This window comes from Podarcis vaucheri (assembly GCF_965113315.1).
Source record: "Podarcis vaucheri genome assembly, chromosome: 7".
In the NCBI taxonomy this organism is placed as follows: Eukaryota; Metazoa; Chordata; class Lepidosauria; order Squamata; family Lacertidae; genus Podarcis; species Podarcis vaucheri.
The window spans coordinates 65,339,486-65,359,964 of record NC_138765.1 but is presented as its reverse complement, the minus strand read 5'-3'; the positions used below and the strand labels follow the sequence as shown (position 1 = coordinate 65,359,964).

Here is a 20,479-nt window from a genome sequence, read left to right as displayed (position 1 = left end):
TTGTGGCATCCATTTTTCTTTTTGTTACACGTGTCTCCGAAAGACGTTTTGCCACTGAAGCAGCACCTTGGCTGTCCTGACTGATGGTCTTTGTCAGGAGAGAGATGGGGAGGAGAAATACAGTTTTGCTGGTTCTTCTTGCCCTGTCTATGGCTTGTGGCACCATTGGACATGGTGTTCTTCTTTAGCGACTCAAGGAGGTGCGAACTGGAGGTCCTGTACTATGTGGGCCCCACTCCTAGGGTGGCTGCCAGAAAGTAGGACAAAGAGATGGTTGCTTGGCTCCCTGGTTTTTGAGCCAACCCAACTTGAACAGGAAATAACTTAGTTATCTGTAAAGCTCTATAAGGCTTAGGCCCTGGCTATCTGTATTCTCCCATACAAACCTGCATGGACTCTGATATTTCGGGGGAGGCCCTTCTCTCAGTCCTCTTCCCCCTCAGAGGGGGAGCGGGAGAAGACCTTCTTGATGGCTGCTCCGACTTTGGAACTCCCTTCCTAGAGAAGCTAGACTGGCTCCATCATTCTCCTTCCGATGGCAAGTGACAACCGTTTATTCCAACAGGCATTTTTGGGAATTGACTGTTTTGATAGGAGAGTCCTTTTAAATGGAGCTGTGCTGTTTTCATCATCTGAATTTTAATAGATTTCTATTAGAGTTTAATTGCTTTTAAACAATCGCCTTTTTATGTTTTTTAGCTTTCTGGATTTATTCCATGTGGTTTTCATTTGAGTAAGCCGCCTTGAGTGTCTGGGAGTCTGGGAGATATAAATAAATAAGCAAATTATAATATAATCACTGGTGAACTTAGCTGTTCTGAAGCAAAGGGCTAAAAACCCTGCACTATCGACTTTCAGGATAGGAAAGTGATAACAAAACATTTACAGTTCCCGTATTAGGCACCCGTTATTCACATGTTATCTGCTTAAACAAATGGGATGTGACATTCATGTGATATCCGAGCACTTTTTTTTTTTTTTTGGAGTAATGTTAGTATTTTAAATTGTCCACAACCCTAAGGCTCTGTTGCTGTATTGTCTGCACTATTCGTCTTCATTTAACGTGAGGCGAGACAGTTTCAGGAATTGCAGCTGACAGAAGTGGCACAGCTGAGTATTTTAATCTCTTGTTCCTCATCTCTCCAGACACCGCCTACGTGCGCATCTTTATCAGCGACGTCAACGACAACAAGCCCATCTTCACCAAGAGTGTCTATGAAGTTAATGTGGAGGAAGACCAAGACGTGGGATCAACTGTCACCACCGTCAGCGCTAATGATGAAGACGAAGGTAAAAGCTTCGGGATTCCCAGTGGCGGCACCTGAAATATTAATGAGTTAATTTTTCCGGAGTGTCGGGACCGTCTTGTGGCAGCTCCAGGAAGGGGGAAACGGGTCTTTTATCTTTCAACATTTTGTTTTGAGCTTGACAGGTGCTGAGCACCTCCTTTACGAGCCCTTGGGGCAAATAATTATTTACTTTAGGCACATTAAACAAAGTTAGGGCTGGGGAAGGATGACTTTGGGTTTGCCATATGGCAGTACACATCTCTGATACGGGAAAGAGAGCAAGGAAGCTTTGGGAACATCAGGCAGGGCCCTTGAGCTTCGATGCAGTGATTAGATCAACTTTTCCACAGTAAGCGATTTGCTTCTGAATGCTGCCCTTATGGCAGGGTACCTTCCAGATGTTGTTGGACTACAAGTCCCATCAACGCCTGCCAGTGTGCCCAACGGTCAGGCATGATGGGTGTTGCCGTTCACTAACATCCTGAGGGCAGCGCATTGGCTACCCCGCCTTACAGAATGCCAGGCAGAAAGGAGGGTCTCATCGTCATCTTCTTCATCACCATGATCCTGGTTTTACAGAGAGCATATTTTCCATTTCCCCACTTTTAGGAACTAATGCAAAGTTAAGGTACCAGATAACAGCCGGAAACACTGGAGGAGCGTTTGATGTTGAACCAGAAACAGGAGTCATCTTCATTGCGCAGTCACTAGATTACGAAGAAGCCCAGTTGTATGAACTCCACCTGTTGGCTTCTGATGGGAAATGGGAGGATTACGCCATTGTAATCATCAACGTCATGAATAAAAACGACGAAGCTCCCGTTTTCTCTCTCAATGAATATTACGGAAGTGTGATTGAGGAACTGGATGGCCTTCCAGTCTTCGTTCTTCAGGTATATTGGGAATGGCTCATCCAAATAAGAGTGAGTGGTTACAGTGCACCAAGAGTTGGTGTGACACAGCCCCACTTAGTTGCTTGTATTCCAGGTGCGGAAGCTAGTGCCTTAATACCTGTGTATACCTGGCTTCAACTCTTTGGTTACTCCTCCCTGGAGTGCACAGGATGCCTGGCTGTGGTGCAGCAGTTCACAAATTGGGCTCAACCAAGAACCTCATAGTGCTCATGGTGCCTTATAGTTGTGTTTTCAATGCTGTTTGGTATTTTGACTTGATAGCTGCTTTGAAAATAGGTGGGATAAAAGCTTTTTTTAAAATAAAAACAAGTAAACATTTATTTTGCCTGCTTTCCAAGGAACACAAGGTGGCTATCAAGTCAAAGTACCTAAACGATATTGAAATTACAAAACAATTCCCAAGGTAAGTCAATGATAAAAGCCACAAAAATAAACCAAAACCCTCTGTCCCCGGGGCTGGGAGTCCTGTGGGCTTGCAGATGTGGACCACCAGCTCCCATCAGCCCCAGGCAGCATGGCCAATGGGCAGGGGTAATGGAAGTTGTAGTCCAGCAACTTTGAGAGGGTCCAAGGTTCCCATCTCTGATACAAGGTGATGCATAGACCAGCCTGTGGTGGTGCTAGAAACTGCAACCCAAAAGTGATTTGTGGCTTTGCTGCTTGCTTAAAGTGGCTGCCTCTAGTAGTGAACCAGCCCTTAGTCGGCCTGTTTGTTGGTGGCAACTTGGTTGGGGTTCTCAGCTGTGCACCTGTGGTTTCCTGTTTCCAGTACAGAAGGATAGAATGATGGCCAATTTCTTCTTCTGCCAATGGATAAATCTGGACATTTGCACAGGTTGCACCTTAACAAACTGATTCCATGGATGTGCACGGATTACATTCTTGCCAATTTCCTAAATCTAGAACTTGAATCAGGTTGTTTTGTGACGAAAATGTGGCTCTGATTCTTACCTTCTTAGATATGCTGGTGCTCCACATGCAGTCTGAATGCCAGATGCTTATTTAGGATAATAGCTTCAGTTTGAAAGATGCTGCTGCCAGCATTTGATAAGGATACTGTTTGTTTTCAGCCTATACCTAGTACATCGTTTTTATTTGTTGTTCTGTGTTGATATATGATGCTGAATTTATGATCTGTGGTTACTTGATCTATGCATCTTAAACTTTGTTCTCCATAGGTTGTAGCAAATGATCCTGATAGCATCTTGGATGGAGGTGATCTGAGATACTCCTTGCATGGACATGGGGCAGATGATGTATTTGCTATCGATGAGAACACAGGCAGCATTTATTCCCAGAAAATGTTAGACCGGGAAGAGCGAGCCCTTTGGAGATTTGTTGTGCTGGCAACAGATGAAGGAGGGGAAGGGCTTACTGGCTTTGCAGATGTGATTATAAACATCTGGGATATAAACGATAATGCCCCTGTGTTCACCTGCATGCCCAGTGATTGCAACGGGAGTGTCTTTGAAAGCTCACCTGAAGACACGTTCGTCATGGAGATGGCAGCTGTAGACTTGGATGACCCGAACGTGGGTCTCAATGCAATTTTGACTTACCGTATAATTGAGAGTGTGAAAAATGACTTGGATATGGACTTGTTCAAAATCAATCCCAGTACTGGCAACATCTATGTGGCGGAAGGGATGTTGGACAGAGAAAAGATGGAAAAATATTTCCTTACCGTTGAAGCAAAAGATGGTGGAGGACTGGCGGGGACAGGCACAGCAACCATCTGGGTTGCAGATGTAAACGATCATATCCCTAGCTTCACGCAGGAAGTTTGGCATACTGTAATCCCCGAAACCATTGCTGTTAACTCAGAGGTTCTGGAAGTTTCAGCAACTGATGAAGACAGCGGGGAAAACGCTCACTTGACATTCAGCATTATTGATGGGGATCCAGAACAGAAGTTTTACATTGAAAGCCACAAGGAAGGCCACCATGCTACCATCAGGCTGAAAAAGGCCTTGGATTATGAGCAAATCCACGAAAGGTGGTTCAACCTTACAATCAAGGTGGAAGACCTAGATTTCTCCAGCACTGCCTTTTGCTTGATTGAAGTAGAAGACCGTAACGACCACAAGCCGGTTTTTAGTTCTCAGTTTGTCCAGCTGAGCCCTTTCTTTGAAAACATACCTGTGGGAACCACCATAATCACCGTGACGGCCATGGACGAGGATTCTGGTTTGAATGGGGATACTGAATATTCCATCCAGGTGGATTCTGATCCAGCCGGACAATTTGCGATAGACCAGGACGGCCACGTGACTGTGGCCAAACCGCTGGATCGTGAGGTCATTCAGGAGTACCATCTAATAATACAGGCTTCTGATCAAGGCCTACCTGCCCAAACAGGAAGTGTTACGGTATTGGTTGCCTTGCTGGATGTCAATGACAACGGGCCAAGGTTTGAGACCCCATATATGCCTGTGGTCTGGGAAAATATGCCAGGGCCTCAGCTGGTTTCCATGAGCCCTGCGTCTCCTCTCCTTTGGGCTTTTGACCCAGACAGTGATGAGAATGGGCCACCTTTTATGTTTTTCTTGCCACCAGATTATCAGAATTCTTTGGATTTCTCTCTTACCGACAATGGAAATAATACTGCAACAATCACTGCTCTGAGGTCCTTTGACAGAGAGAAGCAGAAGCTGTTCCACCTCCCCATTATTATAGCCGATAGTGGGAGCCCCCCTGTGAGTTCCACAAACATATTGACCATAACTATTGGTGACGAAAATGACAACAGCCATGAAGCTGGCCATAAAGTGATCTATGTTTATGTACACAGAGGTGGGTATCGCATAAACTATGGGCATATTTGTACAGATGTCTTGACATGCTTTAACTGTCATCTCCTCTCCTGCAGTCAGAGCAGCTTAAACAGAGAGCCAGTTTACACCAGGGCTGGTCAGAAATGACCACGAGGAATTCAGAAACATTTTACCCAGCTTGAAATTTGCAGTTTGAATCCCCCTCTTTTTCTTTTCAGAGAGGAGAACTCCTTTCAGTGGAGTGGAGAATCAGAGTTCCAACAGGATAAGTGGGCACCATTTTTATGTGTGTTTTTGGAAAATAAAAATGGCTTCCACAATGAAAAAGGACTTTGCCACTCACTGGGACCGCCATTATAGCAGTTTGATCATATATGTGCAGGTCAAAGCTTGGTAGGCAATGGGTGGGGTGGGTAGGAATCGTGCTTCCTCCTCAACAAAGGCTAATGGATGACATTTTAGCTGACTGTTCCAGACTATTAACCAGCCATGGAATGATTGGTCCAAACTAGCTGAATGACTGTGGCCAAATGAAAATTTCAACTTGTGGGTCATCCTTGCTAACAGCTTGTGAATGGGTGGCGGGATGGGGAGAATGAGAAAGATAAGTGACTGACTGAAACAGACTTATATCATGAAGGGTGAGAGATAGATGGGGAAATTGAAAATGTCCTGGTGGTGCAGATTTGAGTTGCAACAAGCAAGCTGCTTCTTCTCACCACAGTAGGTACTATTAAAAGAACAACTGGTTTTCAATGACTGTTTCTGACCTGGAAAGCAAAAAATTCCTTCCAGTAGCACCTTAAAGACCAACTAAGTTAGTTCTTGGTATGAGCTTTCGTGTGCATGCACACTTCTTCAGATACACTGGAAAGGGATTTGATGACTCTTTCCATCTAAGGAAAGATTCTGTTAGTTGCAGCCATGATGCTTCTTCCTATAAATCCTAAACCGAAGAGATGGAAAACGTTCTGTACATGCTCAGTGTGAAATGGCAAAGATTTTATATATTTCATTTCTTTAAAAGGCCCTTTGTAGCAATTTGCAAGGTACAGTGGTGCCCCGCAAGATGAATGCCTCGCAAGACGGAAAACCCGCTAGACGAAAGGGTTTTCCATTTTTCAATGCGCTTCGCAGGACGAATTTCCCTATGGGCTTGCTTCGCAAGACGAAAATGTCTTGCGAGTCTTGAGATTTTTTTGCGCTCCCCCCCTTTTTCTAAGCAGCTAAGCCTTTAATAGCCTTTTAGCAGCTAAGCCGCTAAGCCTTTAATAGCCACTAAACTGCTAATAGCACTAATCCGCTAAGCCACTAATAAGGTTGCTTCGCAAGACGAAAAAACCGCTAGACGAAGATACTCGCGGAACAGATTAATTTCGTCTTGCGAGGCACCACTGTAGCACGCAAACCCCATGTGCGATCAGCTAAAGCAGGCACCCCCAAACTCGGCCCTCCAGATGTTTTGGGACTACAGTTCCCATCATCCCTGACCACTGGTCCTGTTATGATGGGAGTTGTAGTCCCAAAACATCTGGAGAGCCGAGTTTGGAGATGCCGGAGCTAAAGGGAGCAGGGGAGTAACACTCCAAATGCTTACTTCATTTTTTAAAAAAGTGAACATTGTGTCGATGGCAAAGATCTGCAGCATGTCTGTTCAGAAACAAATGCAGTTCAATCCAAATGGGCTTCCTCCCAAGCAGGCAAGGTGATTCATAATAACGAAATAATGTCACCCTGCATGCATTTGATATTGCAAAGTAATTTGTGCAGTCTGCAGGCAGAAGCGGTTGTCCTGAACGCAGGTTACATAGAACTGCCTCCTCCTGTGTTGCCTAGGCAATCAGACAAAGCAAGCTGCTAGCTTTCATATTACTTTTGTCCTCATTAGCCAGTTCCCTCAGGCAAGGACTCTTCCGTGCCCTTTCCCCCACTTTTTTTTTGCTGATTAGAACCAGCGAAACAGCAGGGGATTTCCTAAACAACATGGAATCAAGTTTGGCAAATCCATAGGAATGCTTTCCCTTGAATTAGAATCTCTGGGGTTGTATCCAGTGTAACTTCTACTCTTGAGTTTCCCCATTGAAATTAATGGCCACAATTCATTTAGGCCTTTTAACGCCACTTCTAGTGGAACAAGCTTCTAGTGCTTATGGTTATGCAGCCTTGTGTTCTGGTCCGGTGCCAGATCCCGCAGAGAAAGAGGCAAGTGAGCAACTTGCTCAGAGGCAGGTTGGGAGGGGAAATGGGGCCTTTTAAGCCTCTTGTCTCCAGATGCCCCTCCTCTAGGCTCCACCCCCTTGCGGAGAACTACAGAGATTTAAAGGGCCAACCCTCTGTCCTGAAGACAGGTGCTCTTCCTCCATCCCATTGCCCGCCTCCTGGTATGCTCCCTGCCCTGCCAGGCTGATGACGTGGATTGGGAGGCATCTGGTTCTTTGTACTTAGTGGGAGGTTTCTGTGAGGGTCCAGGCTCTAGGCCCTGGCAGTTTGAGAGGTTCCTGCCCAGCTGCTTCAGGCGCACTTGCATCCCTATATTATGCAGTCAGCTCTGAGCCCTGCTCCCCTTCTGTTGTCCATGCAGCCTCTGACTTTGTGTTTGGATCTTCTTCTTTCTTCCTTGGTGATCACTCTTAGCCGAGTAAGATTGTCTTCCATAAACATGGTTTTAACAGTTGAGTCCATAAGTGACTGTGGAGACCAGTTCTGGATCCACACGTCTTTCCACAGTGGGGACGTAGGTTTCCAGGTGGGAGTTGATCACGGTCTGGGTCACTGCTAGATTCAAGGGCCATGAAGTGCAGACGAATGGGAAAGGTTGTGTGGCAGTGGCTGGTCAAATCTCAGAGATGGGGAGAATGAGGTGTATAGTAAAAATACAAATTGGGATTTTGCTGAGCTGGACCAAGTTGCTATCTACTCCAGCTAGCAGCTCCTCTCCTAGAATTTGGGCTGAGTCTTCCCCTGCTCCTGTTCCCAGAAAGCCTTTTAAACTGGAAAAAGCAGGGACTGAACCTGGGATGGTATGCAGAGCCGTTGCTATAGAGCTGCACTCTTCATTGTTGCTTTACTTTCTTCCGCTAGTTGCATTTGAGGGACAAAGCCCACAAATGCAGGTGTTCTCTCTCTCTTTTTGCAATATATTCGAGCACTAGAAATCAGCTTTATCTGGGGAAGAGTTTTTAGTTAGCTCTGCACAGAAATCTTATTTTATTTAATTTAAGACCAGAGCGTGCCCAATCCTATATATGCAGTATTTGTGGACGAGCTTCCCAGCTGCACTTACATGAAAGATCAGAGTACTTGCTATTGCATTACTTGAAACGTCTTGGATCATAACCTTTGTGAAAGCCAAGCAGCAATAAAAGTGACAAATGCAGCAATAAATGCTCTGGGATATCAAGCTCCTCGGAAAAAAGGGGGAAAAATTAATGCAGATTTATTATAATTTATCTCAACAGGAAAATGGTCGACAACGGTGCTTGGGGAAGTGTTTGCACCCGACCAGGATGACTGGGACAATAAAACATTTGTCTCTGAAGGAAAAATGCACAAGTGAGGATTGTATTTGTGTCAAGCAGAGCAATATTTAATATTTATGCTTCTGTAATTATTTTCTTACGTTTTGTTATGTGTGCTTTGTATATATAAAGCCTAGATTATTGCTTGGTACGGAGATGGCAATCTATTAAACTTGCACTTGCCATTTATTGCGGATTACAATTGGGACAATCCGTCGTGTCACTGATGCAGCCGCATTTGCGCCATGAAATGCTGAGACCCCCTTTACCAAAGGTGTGAAGCAGGGTTAATGCAGGGCACCGTATGTATAGCATCCCAGCATTTTGCACGGCAGTTGTGTGTCCCCCCCACATCAAGGTTGGCAGAAGTGTGAATACAAAATAAAAAAATTCCTTCCAGTAGCACCTTAGAGACCAACTAAGTTTGTTATTGGTATGAACTTTCGTGTGCATGCTAAGGTGCCACTGGAAGGAATTTTTTTATTTTGTTTTGACTGCAGCAGACCAATACGGCTACCTACCTGTAACTAGAAGTGTGAATGACAAATGTGCATCCTTCAACACTCAAATAATACATGCTTTGTGGAGCCACACCCATCAGTGATCCCAATGAATGTCCTTGAGTGTTTAAGTAGGCATGTTGGCCCTCTGCCGGAAGCCAGGTCTGACATCAGCAGGGCATCAGCTGAGAACCACCTCCCAGCAAAAGGCCCGTTGCCAGCCCCTGGAAGCCTGGTTGGTGCTATTCTGTCTCCTGGCTCTTGCCTGCCGTCTCTGAATTTGCAAATGCTCACCCCTTCTTGGCCAGGGAGCAACTTGCTACTGGGCGAAAGTAAGAAGAGCAAGGAACGTAAATGTTACCTTTGTAAAGGGGCCCAGTTTCTGTATACACTCTCAACTCTCTCTCTCCTGCCCCCAGTCCTTCATTCAGGGAAACGAGAGGCATTATCAGAATTCAAGGACAAATTCCAGTCAGGCAAAAACACTCAAGGAAGGGTGCATAGCAAGGGTTAGTGAGGGGTGTAGTATAGGGAGAACCTGAAGGGCCAGAAAGAGAGGCATGGACTCCTGCGGTTTCCCAGTCTTCCCTTGGGCAGCGGAGATGTAGATGTTACGTAATTTGGGTATGTGGATGATACGTTAATGTAAGTAAAATCTACAATGAGGAAGTAGCGCTTCTCCCCCATCCAGTTGCCTCTGCAGGAATAATCCTTGTCAAGAAGACATTGACATCAGAATTGGTCACTGCTTAGCCACAGAGAGAATATGGAAGCAAAATCAGGTGCAGGGAGGCTCACCTTCCACTTAAATCTCCCTGTGTTAACAAGAACCAGAGAACGCAGCTAAATAAATGCCCCTAGAATGTTTAAATAAACTTGGCCCGGGTGAAAATGGTGCCCCTTGAGAATGAAGCGTGTTGCCCATGAGACATTTTACTGATTGCAGAGCATGAGTGTGTGTTTTGTGGTTCAAGATCTTTCAGGTTGAATCAAAGGACTGGCTCTCTGCTTATGGTGGATAATGCTCCTCAGGGAACGTACGAGTTTAAAATCAGAGTGTCAGATGGAATCTGGCCTGACGTTCTAGCAACTGTGCAGATACATGTCAAAGAGATAGAAAACGAAGCCATTCGGAACTCGGCGACCGTACGCCTGGCAGGTTAGTTTTGTTTCGTCGGCTGAGTTTTGATTCCCATCGTGCGTAGAAACATCTCGCCTCTTACTGATCTCGGGGGGCTGAATTCTATTGGCAGAACAGCCTAGTCTGCTGGTGTTTCTTGTAAAAAAAAATAATATTAGACACATTGATCATAGGTTTAAGGAAGTTGCCTTGTGCCAACCAGGGTAAGGGACCTTATTTAGATAGACAGAAAAACCCATATTTCCTCCTGGGGTCCACATACCAGGGGTGGGCAGGGCGTGAGGTGAAGCAACAGATGTCACTTTTTTTGCCTTTGCACAGTAGACTATTTGCTACAAGCACTCAGACTCACCCCTCTGTCCTCCATCCAGGCCAGGAGAAAAGGCCAAGGAGGGAGAGTTGGCAAGGGGTGTGGCCTAGGGAGAGGGGCGTGGCTGGGGAGAGTCCCGAGAGCCAGGTAGAGAGACCTAGAGGGCCGTATTTGGTTTCTGGGGGGCCTGAGGTTCCCCTTTTAGGGGTTCTCCATCAATATTTCCCAGCCCTAACTGGAGAGGCCATTGGGGATTGGACCTGAGACTTCCCCATGCATCTGCTCCAGAGCTGTGGGTCCTCACCAAAGATTCCCTTCAGCCGCCTGCTTTCTCTTTACCTAATGTGGCTTTTTGGGGGGGTGGTTTTGCATAATTTGTAATAATTGAGTTAAAAATAACACAACTTACTGAACAACATGTGCACAGGAATTTGTTGTGAACCACTTCACAAGAGTACTATCAGGAAGCCGTTTTGTTCCCATTTGTTGTTTTAATGGGTCTGTGATTGTATAATGTATGAAAGAAAGGCAACTGGCGGGAAGAGCTATTTCGGCAGAGAGAGAGAGCTTACTTATGTGTTGAGTCTCTGGCATTTCCAGGAATGGCTAGGAGAGAATCTAGTATGAAACCCCAGAGAGCTGCTGCCAGTTAGTGTACGCAGTACTAAGCTAGGTGGTCTGACTCTGTATAAGGCAGCTTCCTATGTTCCTAGATGTGAAATGGACATTAGCCAGGTTGCAGTGGAAGCCAGTGAGAGAGCCAGTATGGTGTAATGGTTAGAGCGCTAGGCTATGAGCAAGGAGAGCCTGGTTCAAATCTCCAGGTTGACCCTTTAACCCAGTGGTCAGTAAACTTTTTCAGCCGTGGGCCGGTCCACTGTCCCTCAGAACTTGTGGGGGGCCAGACTATATTTTGAAGGAAAAAATGAACAAATTCCTATGCCCCACAAATAACCCAGAGATGCATTTTAAATAAAAGCACACATTCTACTCATGTAAAAACACTAGGCAGGCCCCACAAATAACCCAGAGATGCATTTTAAATAAAAGGACACATTCCAATCATGTAAAAACACACTGATTCCCGGACCGTCTGTGGGCCGGATTTTGAAGGTGATTGGGCCGGATCTGGCCCTCGGGCCTTAGTTTGCCTACCCATGCTCTAACCTGTAAGGATAAAATGGGGCTTGGAAGAACCATGTACGTTGCCACGAGTTCCTTGGGAAAAGGGAAGGAAGTGTAAAAATAGCTTTAAATATAGTTGGTTTTATGATATATTTTTATTCTTTTACCGTCCTGTTTTCTGAGGATTGTGTGCACTGCTTAGAAATGGGAACAGGTGTGTGTGTGTCTCAAATAAACATATATGAAGTAGTTAACTGCATGTCCTGAGACTCTTTGACCGATAAGCTGGTTTTGTTTTTAAACCACCCATCTCCCTATCAGACATGACTGCAGAAGAGTTCATGAGGAAGGACGAGCCTGAGGAGAGCAGGCACGACAAGTTTAAGGATCTTCTGGCAGGCATCTTCTCGGTCCGCCTTGAGGACATCGTTGTTTTCAGTGTGATAAATATAGATGGGAGACAGACTGACGTGAGATTTGCGGTTCAAAATGGCTCCTCCTATTACAGGCCAGAGAAACTGCTGGGACAGGTAGCTGCCTTCAAAAGCAAGGTGAGGCTGCAACCCGTCTGCCGTCTGGGCTGATGTGATGTTGGCTGACGTGCAGGTCCTTTCAGGGCGCAAGACAGAATCCCATTGACTCCAGAGGAAATGTATTGCAACCCAGTGGACTGTCACGGGGAGAAAGGTTTGTGGATGGAGCAAACGTATCTTTAAGAGTGGGAAGCTGCCTTGTTCCAGCTCAGACAATTAGTCCATGTAGGGATTGGAAGCTTACAGCCCTCCAGACATTGTTAGAGAACAGCTCCCAACACCCCTGGCCCCTGGCCGTTGTGCTGGCTGGGGTTGATGGGAGTGGAGATGCCAGGGCTTTTCGGCATGTGCTCTACTACATCTGTGGCCTTTCCAAAAGTCACATGGAAGATGGAACCAGCTTGGTTTTTTTGCTGCTCCGGAGGGGAGGCCTCTGGTATGCAGGCGAAGACCCTACCTGCCCACAGACTGTTTCATCAGAGTGGTGCATGCCCTGGTTAACTCTCACTTGGACTACTGCAGTGTGCTCTGTGTGGGGCTACCTTTGAAGGTGACCCAGAAACTACAACTTATCCAGAACGTGGCAGCTAAACTGATGACTGGGACCATATAACACTGGTCCTTAAAGACCTACATTGGCTCCCAGTATGTTTCTGAGCACAATTCAAAGTGTTGATGCTGACCTTTAAAGCCTGAAACAGCCTCAACCCAGTATACCTGAAGGAGTATCTCCACCCTCATTGTTCTGCCCGGACACTGTGGCCCAGCGCCGAGGGCCTTCTGGTGGTTCCCTCGCTGCGAGAAGTAAGATTACAGGGAACCAGGCAGAGGGCCTTCTCGGTAGTGGCGCCCACCTGTGGAACGCCCTCCCATCAGATGTCAAGGAAATAAACAACTATCTGATTTTTAGAAGGCAACCCTGTTTAGGGAAGTTTCTATTGTTTGATGTTTTATTGTGTTTTTAATATTCTGTTGGGAGCTGCCCAGAGTGGCTGGGGAAACCAAATTCAAAATCCATATTCGTTTTGTAGCATAAGCCTGTTACATAGTTGACTAAATTAAAATATTTCATTAGATTCAAATTGCAAGAAAGGAGATTCTGACTAAACCTTTGGAAGAACTTTCTGACAGTAAGAGCCATTAGGCAGTGGAATACACTCCCCCCTCCCCGGAAGATGGCAGATTTTCCTTCACTGGAGGTTTTAAAGCAGGGGTCAGATGACCATCTGCCAGGGCTTCTTTCGCTGCATCTCCTGCTCTGCAGGACATTGGGTGGATGGGCCCCTTCCAGCTCTACAAATCTACGATTCTTAAGTGTTGCAATCAGAACGATGAGGACATGTGTTCAGTGACCACAAAAGTTTATGTTGTAGACGCGGAAAATGACTGGGAGGATTGGGAAGCCCTTTTTGCTAAGCAGTGGCGGCTGTTTGTCCCTTTAGATCCAGCTGGCTTTAGGAGTGAACGTTTCTCAGGTTGATGTGGATGAATGCCACAGGACAGACTGCAGCGGCAGCAGCGGGTGCGTGAACTACATCACGGTGAGTGACATCCCCACAGTGATGGACACCGGAAGTGTGTCACTTGTCTCCATAACAACCAGCGTCAGCGCCGTCTGCACCTGTGCAGCTAGAGAGAGAGTCCACCGGTCATGTAGCTCGTACTCTCACAACCCCTGTTTCAATGGAGGAACTTGCATTGACATGCTGAATGGTTACAGGTGAGAAAAGACTCTGTTTCGCACATTCCCCATCCCTCTTGTTTTCCTCTTGTAAGAAGTCAAGCTATAAAACTACTGTGTTAAAAAGGGAGGGGGGAATGCATGGACCTTTTAAGAGGTCCTTCTTTTCTTTCTTTCTGTCTTTCTTTCTTTAACTTTATTGAACATTTTTAAAACAATTGCCTAACGATTGCCTAAGTCTTGCCTTCCAAGACAAATGCATGTATGTGATGTTCAGTCTTGTATGCAGTCCATCCACATGGCATCAGAACAAAGCTGGGGAACCTTTTACATTTCAGATTAAGCTCACACCCGCAGGGTATACTTAAATCTAAGGTGCTAAGATAATTTCTCCATAGTGGCTGCTGTGACTGAGACGGAAGGGAAATTACTGTATTATTGTTAATAAATTATATAAAATGATACAAAGCCTTGTTCTTTAAGCCTACAGTCCTCTCTGCCCTCCTTCCCTCTCTCCTTCCTTGTTGTCTTCCTTGTGTCTGTTTTTAGATTGTAAGTCCCTCGGGGCAGGGACCTGCCTCGTCATTCTTTGCAAAGTGCCGTGTACGTGTGAATAGTAATAATGAATGCTTTATAAATAAAAGTTGACTCTTTTGCTTTTGTTTGTTTCAGGTGCCATTGTTCTGCTTCGTTTCATGGACCGGATTGCCAGCAGACAAAGCACAGTTTCCATGGAAATGGCTATGCCTGGTTCCGCCCCATCAGACCTTGCTTTGAGAGCTCCCTCTCCCTCGAGTTTATTACCGATGTTCCAGATGGGCTTTTGCTATACAATGGCCCCCTGTCAGATTCAGGACCTGGGAACTCAGAAAATTTCATTGCAATAGGTATTTGCATTTGATTGGTGGAACCTCACATTGCCCACAGAAACACACAATTACAGGGGTTGTGGGGAGATCATCACGACAATCTGTTGCTCATCTGTTTATCACAGCTATTTAGTTCATTCAGACAGGCAGGTTGTATGATGGTAAGCTGTCAAGATTTTTTTTATTTATTAACTACATTTATATAGGTAAAGGTAAAGGGACCCCTGACCATTAGGTCCAGTCGCAGACGACTCTGGGGCTGCGGCACTCATTTCGCTTTATTGGCCGAGGGAGCCAGCGTACAGCTTCCGGGTCATGTGGCCAGCAGGACTAAGCCGCTTCTGGCGAACCAGAGCAGAGCATGGAAACACCGTTTACCTTCCCGCCGGAGCAGTACCTATTTATCTACTTGCACTTTTGTGCTTTCGAACAGCTAGGTTGGCAGGAGCACGGACTGAGCAACGGGAGTTCACCCCGTTGCAGGGATTTGAACCGCCCACCTTCTGATCGGCAAGCCCTAGGCTCTGTGGTTTAACCCACAGCGCCACCCGCATCCTATTACCTTTATATAGGCTGCCCAATAATATATATTTCCCTGGAGAGGAGGACAGATTCCTAGATTGCGTGCCTGCCCCATTTTCCTTACCTTACTACATGTTCCTGGCCAAAAATGGTGTCTGCTTAAAAAAGCAGGGAAAGTTGAACAGAGGAAGGCACCTTTCCACAATTTTGTATGCATCTCCACCCCTGCTGTCCCCAGCAGGAGCACAATTCCCCCCCCCCTGCTTCTTTGCCAACACGCCCACGCAAACACATAGGGAATTTGCAGCTCTTCTAGCAAAATACATGCCCATAACAAACTAATATAAAAAGAGGGTGCAATTCTTTGCCGCCTGGGAGGTTATTTAAGGTATTTAAGGACAGGTGTTTTACTTGATAATGATGAAGTGTTGCTAGGCAGTATATTGGATTGTTTTTGAAGAGCTGAACCACATTTAAATCCCCTACAGACAAAATAGCATAAAAATGCACATTTGTTAGCCATGAATGTTGTATACAGTAGTACCTTGGTACTTGAATGACTTGGCTCCCGAACAAATCGGCTCCTGAACGCTGCAAACCTGGAAGTAAGTGTTCCAGTTTGTGAACTTTTTTTGGAAGCCGAACGTCCAACGTGGCTTCCAATTGAGTGCAGTAAGCTCCTGCAGCCAATCGGAAGCTGTGCCTTGATTTTCAAGAACCAAGGTACTGCTGTACTGTGCCATAGGAGCAGGCATGGATGGAAGAGTCCAGTTCCAGTCCATGTCAGATTTCCATATGTTCCAGGTCTATTCTCTCCTCTTTCCACACTTTTCTGTGATTTTTTTTTGAACGGCAGAAAATAATCTTTTTTGTTACGCGTCTTACCCTAAAACACACATTTTAATTTGAAATGCACATTTGTACACATTTTAAGCTAAAATAGGGATTTTATATGCCTTAGGGTACCTTTTTATTGCAAAAGGCAGTCTCAGCACCACAATGCTGCTTGTTGACATTAAACCTTAGCTTATTTTAACTATGGTTTACTGGGGTATGTGAGCCAGGCCACTGTTCCTTTGGTATGAGATACAGATTTTTGGGGGGTGGGGGTGGCGTGACAAATCTGTACTTGTTTAGCACATGCACTTTAGCAGGGCTGCTTATGTTCCCTAATGGTACGCCAGTCCTTTAAAAAAAGACAACGGTTGCATTTGCACATCATGGCAAACCGTAGTGTCTCCACCCCCATCGTTCTGCCCGGACACTGAGATCCAGCGCCGAGGGCCTTCTGGCGGTTCCCTCATTACGAGAAGTGAAGCTACAGGGAACCAGGCAGAGGGCCTTTTCGGTGGTGGCGCCCGCCCTGTGGAATGCCCTCCCATTGGATGTCAAGGTGATGGACAACTACCTGACATTCAGAAGACATCTTAAGGCGGCCCTATTCAGGGAAGCTTTTAATGTATGATATTTTAGTGTTTTTTGGTTTCTGTGGAAGCCGCCCAGAGTGGCTGGGGAAACCCAGCCAGATGGGCGGGGTACAAATAATAAATTATTATTATTATTATTATTATAGTGAATGGTTTGCTGTTAATGTGCAAAAGGCTCCCAGTTGGCTCCTCCCCAAACAAAACCGGGCACAACAAACCATGAACCCTGACTGAGCGTTGCATCCAACCTGGGGATTGGAATTTGTTTTGCTTCAAACTAACCATGATGGTGCTTCTTGGTCATGGTTTGTTTGAGTGAAACAAACCGCAACTCCCAGTTCTGCTGTATCTATGAGCAATGTGGTTTATTCTCCCTGTTTGTGTTAGGGGAGAAGCGAAGCGGAAGCAATCTCCCGAGTTCACGGTAACTGGTTCACTGTGACATGCGAGCAGGGCCACTGAATGATGTAGCGATGGGTGTTTTTAGTGCTTTCTGAGTGTGGCTTCTGGCTCATCTCTTGAGTTGAAGTCATCAAAGGGAAAACGAAGCAGACCTTCTGTCAAAAAGATCCCACTGGGAAGCATCTATTGCTTTGAGTATTTCAAATTATTTTGAGGCAGGTTATTGCATGATTAATGAAGCCTTACTTCTTCATGTTATTTTCACATGGCTTGGTGGAAATAGCAAATCTATTTTTGGGAAGGGGAAGATTGAATGAAAACTATAGTCACTTTCCCTTTTCTTTTCATAGTATTGTTAGGGTGCTTCCAGATGCCCCGTTTATTGAGAATTCATCCTGGTTTGGTTGCAGGGATGTTAGATGATGTTGGCTATATTTAATGAGCGTTCACTGGGATGTATTTGCAGGGAGGTTAGATGATGTTGCATGAAAGCAAGTGTTTTCCTCGCACTTTCAGTTGCTTCAGTCACTTCCTTTGTTGAAAGAAGGCTGATCTTTGGGGGGGTAAGACCACCCAACCAGCTATCCATAAAAGCACCTCCTGTGGAGCAGTGGGTCAGTGCATCTGGCTGTTAACCAGAAGTTGATGGTTTGAGGCAACCCAGGAATAGCTGTGGGCAGGTTTTCAGGGGGGTTGGGGTCCCTTCCGATTCTACACAGTTCTATGATTCTGTTCTTGTGAAACCTGAATTTGCTTGTATGTGATTGAACCCCACCCTAAAAATAGCAGCAATGTGGTCACACCCTAAGTTGAAGTATATAGGGTGTGACGTAATGTTTTATGTTGTCCCCGTCTCTCTTATTATAGTTGTTGTCTCACAAGTGGCAGTGTTGGCCATCCAAATGGGTGGGAGGCAGAATTGTGAACAACCCTGCAATCCTAACTCCCCCCTTAACTTGAGAGTAAGCCTCATTGAATTCAGTCTGACTTACTTCTAGGTTTTTGGATTGTGCTATAAGCCTCTACAGCTGGTAGGGGAGGACCTCCGTCTCCCTCCTGTGTCTCACAGCAGCTTGGAGAGAGGGATTTTAATTGGGAGTTTGGAATCATGACTTCTGGACTCTGTGCTTTCTGCTGAGCCTGAATAAGGATAGAATAAGATCTGAATAAGATCTAGCTTTTACTCACAAGTAGCAGCCCCTGTCGTGTTTTGGAAGGGAACAGGACACAGAAGGAATCCCAGATTTACTATTTCTTAAAAGAAAGGTTCTTGCAACTGCAAGTGACACATTTTGGCCCTGATTCAGGGGCTTAGAGTCAACGCAAACTGCCTCCTTGCTTCCGTCCCACGGCCATCATGGGTCCCAGTCCAACTCTGCGCTTTTCTTTCTCATTCATCATAGAGCTTTCCGGCGGGACTCCAGTGCTGAAAGTCAACCATGGCCTGGGCACTGTGGAACTGCACCTGCCGAGTTATGTGAACCTCACAGACAAAAGGTGGCACCGCCTCGAAGTGAGAAGCAGCCGGCAGGTGAGTTGCCCCTGCAGCACCTGATGCGTTTGGGGGCTCCTGGTTTATACAAGGAATGCACCAGGAAAGAAAAGGAAGAATGGAGAAACCCATTAACGCAGCCAGAAATTATTTTAATTGATTTATGCAGACTTGGAGTACATTGCAAATATTGGAATTATTATAATTATTTTAGACTCATAGACTTGTAGAGTTGGAAAGGATCCCAAGGGCCATCTAGTCCAACCATGTGCAATACAGGAATCACAACTAAAGTATCCTTGACCAGTGGCCATCCAACCTCCGTTTATAAACTTCCAGTGAAGGAGAGTCCACCACCTTCCGAGGGAGTCCGTTCCACTGCTGAACAGCTCTTGCTACATTTATATCCCAATTTTGTTCCTAGGAGCTTAAAGGTAAAGGTAAAGGTACCCCTGCCCGAATGGGCCAGTCTTGACAGACTCTGGGGTTTGTGCGCCCATCTCACATCTATAGGCCGGGGGCCAGCGCTGTCCGGAGACACTTCCGGGTCACGTGGCCAGCGTGACAAAGCTGCATCTGGCGAGCCAGCGCAGCACACGGAACGCCGTTTACCTTCCCGCTGGTAAGCGGTACCTATTTATCTACTTGCACCCGGGGGTGCTTTCGAACTGCTAGGTTGGCAGGCGCTGGGACCGAGCAGCGGGAGCGCACCCCGCCGCGGGGATTCGAACCGCCGACCTTTTGATCGGCAAGCCCTAGGCGCTGAGGCTTTTACCCACAGCGCCACCCGCGCCCCTCCTAGGAGCTTAGGGCAGTGTAAATGGTTATTCCTCCTGCCTTTTCAAAAATCCTCACAACAATCCTATGAGGTAGGTAAAGCTGAGAGGAAGTGACTGGCTCAAGATGATGCCCCTAACTGAGCTAGATGGACCCCCTTGGGCCTGATTCTGCAGGCTCTTAACCATCCTGAGTGTGAAGGATGCCCAACTGCAATCGGTATATCTATATCTGGATCCTGTGGCTATTGCTAAGTGTTGACGTTCTGTAGGCTTGTCGCTTTTATTTTCATTTCCTCCTGTTACGTCTCGTTTTCCAGTTTCATCTTCGAAGAGCCTGAGGCTGCACATGAGAATCTTTCAATTTTCTTTCCGTTTCTCTCCCCCCCCCCCTTGGCACAGGATGTTCGATTCACCGTGGATCACTGTGGAGCTGCAGTTGTGTCAGAGATAGAAGGGGTAGGAAAATGGTTGTCGACCGAAGACCGAACAAACTGTGAGGTTGTGGCCTTTGTTCCACAGTCAAGAAGGTAGTCTTTACATTACTTTCCAAAATTGGAATATCTAGGTCTTTATCTTTATATCTATAAAAGTGCTTGTCAAGATGAAGGCAGAGGTTCACTGAATCACTTCACTAAAATCATTTACAGGTGCTTCTGTAGATTTAATCCTTCCTGTGCAGAATTAGGCACATGGAGCCCTACTGGATTCTGTGCAGTTTCAGGTTACTTGACCACCATCCTGTGTAGGTGAACTTGGAAATAAGCCCCTAGGAGCACAGGGCGATGCCATTCTGTGTAGTGAAGCTGCAGACATTCAGGAGGGAGGGCTTGTGAAGGGCAGCACTGTTCCTTGAATTCCCAGAAGCAGAAGAGGGCTATTGATGGCTACTAGCCATGATGACTATGCTTTGCTTCCACAACCAGAAGCAGCAGTGCTTCTCAATACCAGTTGCTGGAAGCCAAAAGAGGGGAGAGTTCTCTTGTGCTGATGTCCAGGTTGCAGGTTTCCACAGGCATCCAGATGGTTGCTGTGAGAACAGGATGCTGAACTATTGGCCGGATCCAGTGGGGCTCTTGTATGAACCACACACCTGATTACAGCAGGGCAGATAGGGCTGGGTTCACCCTGATCCTGCAAAGTCACTGCTATGTCTCCTTTCTCCTGCACCAGAGCTCCCCGGCAGTCTACCTTAGGGCAGGGGGA

The 20,479-nt window shown here is 46.2% G+C and overlaps 1 protein-coding gene across 2 annotated transcripts in view; it reads left to right on the top strand.

Moving 5' to 3' along the window:
• Nucleotides 1–20,479, top strand: part of LOC309537786 (neural-cadherin-like) — a 102,607-nt gene that overhangs the window by 63,979 nt on the left and 18,149 nt on the right. For both annotated transcript variants that reach the window (XM_082232834.1, XM_082232835.1), the window contains exons 16-25: nt 1,147–1,290; nt 1,899–2,182; nt 3,382–4,996; nt 8,436–8,529; nt 9,970–10,154; nt 11,893–12,122; nt 13,547–13,824; nt 14,458–14,672; nt 18,409–18,536; nt 19,676–19,803. In XM_082232834.1, the coding sequence (XP_082088960.1) occupies nt 1,147–1,290; nt 1,899–2,182; nt 3,382–4,996; nt 8,436–8,529; nt 9,970–10,154; nt 11,893–12,122; nt 13,547–13,824; nt 14,458–14,672; nt 18,409–18,536; nt 19,676–19,803 (3,301 nt within the window). The remainder of the gene's footprint in view (nt 1–1,146; nt 1,291–1,898; nt 2,183–3,381; nt 4,997–8,435; nt 8,530–9,969; nt 10,155–11,892; nt 12,123–13,546; nt 13,825–14,457; nt 14,673–18,408; nt 18,537–19,675; nt 19,804–20,479) is intronic.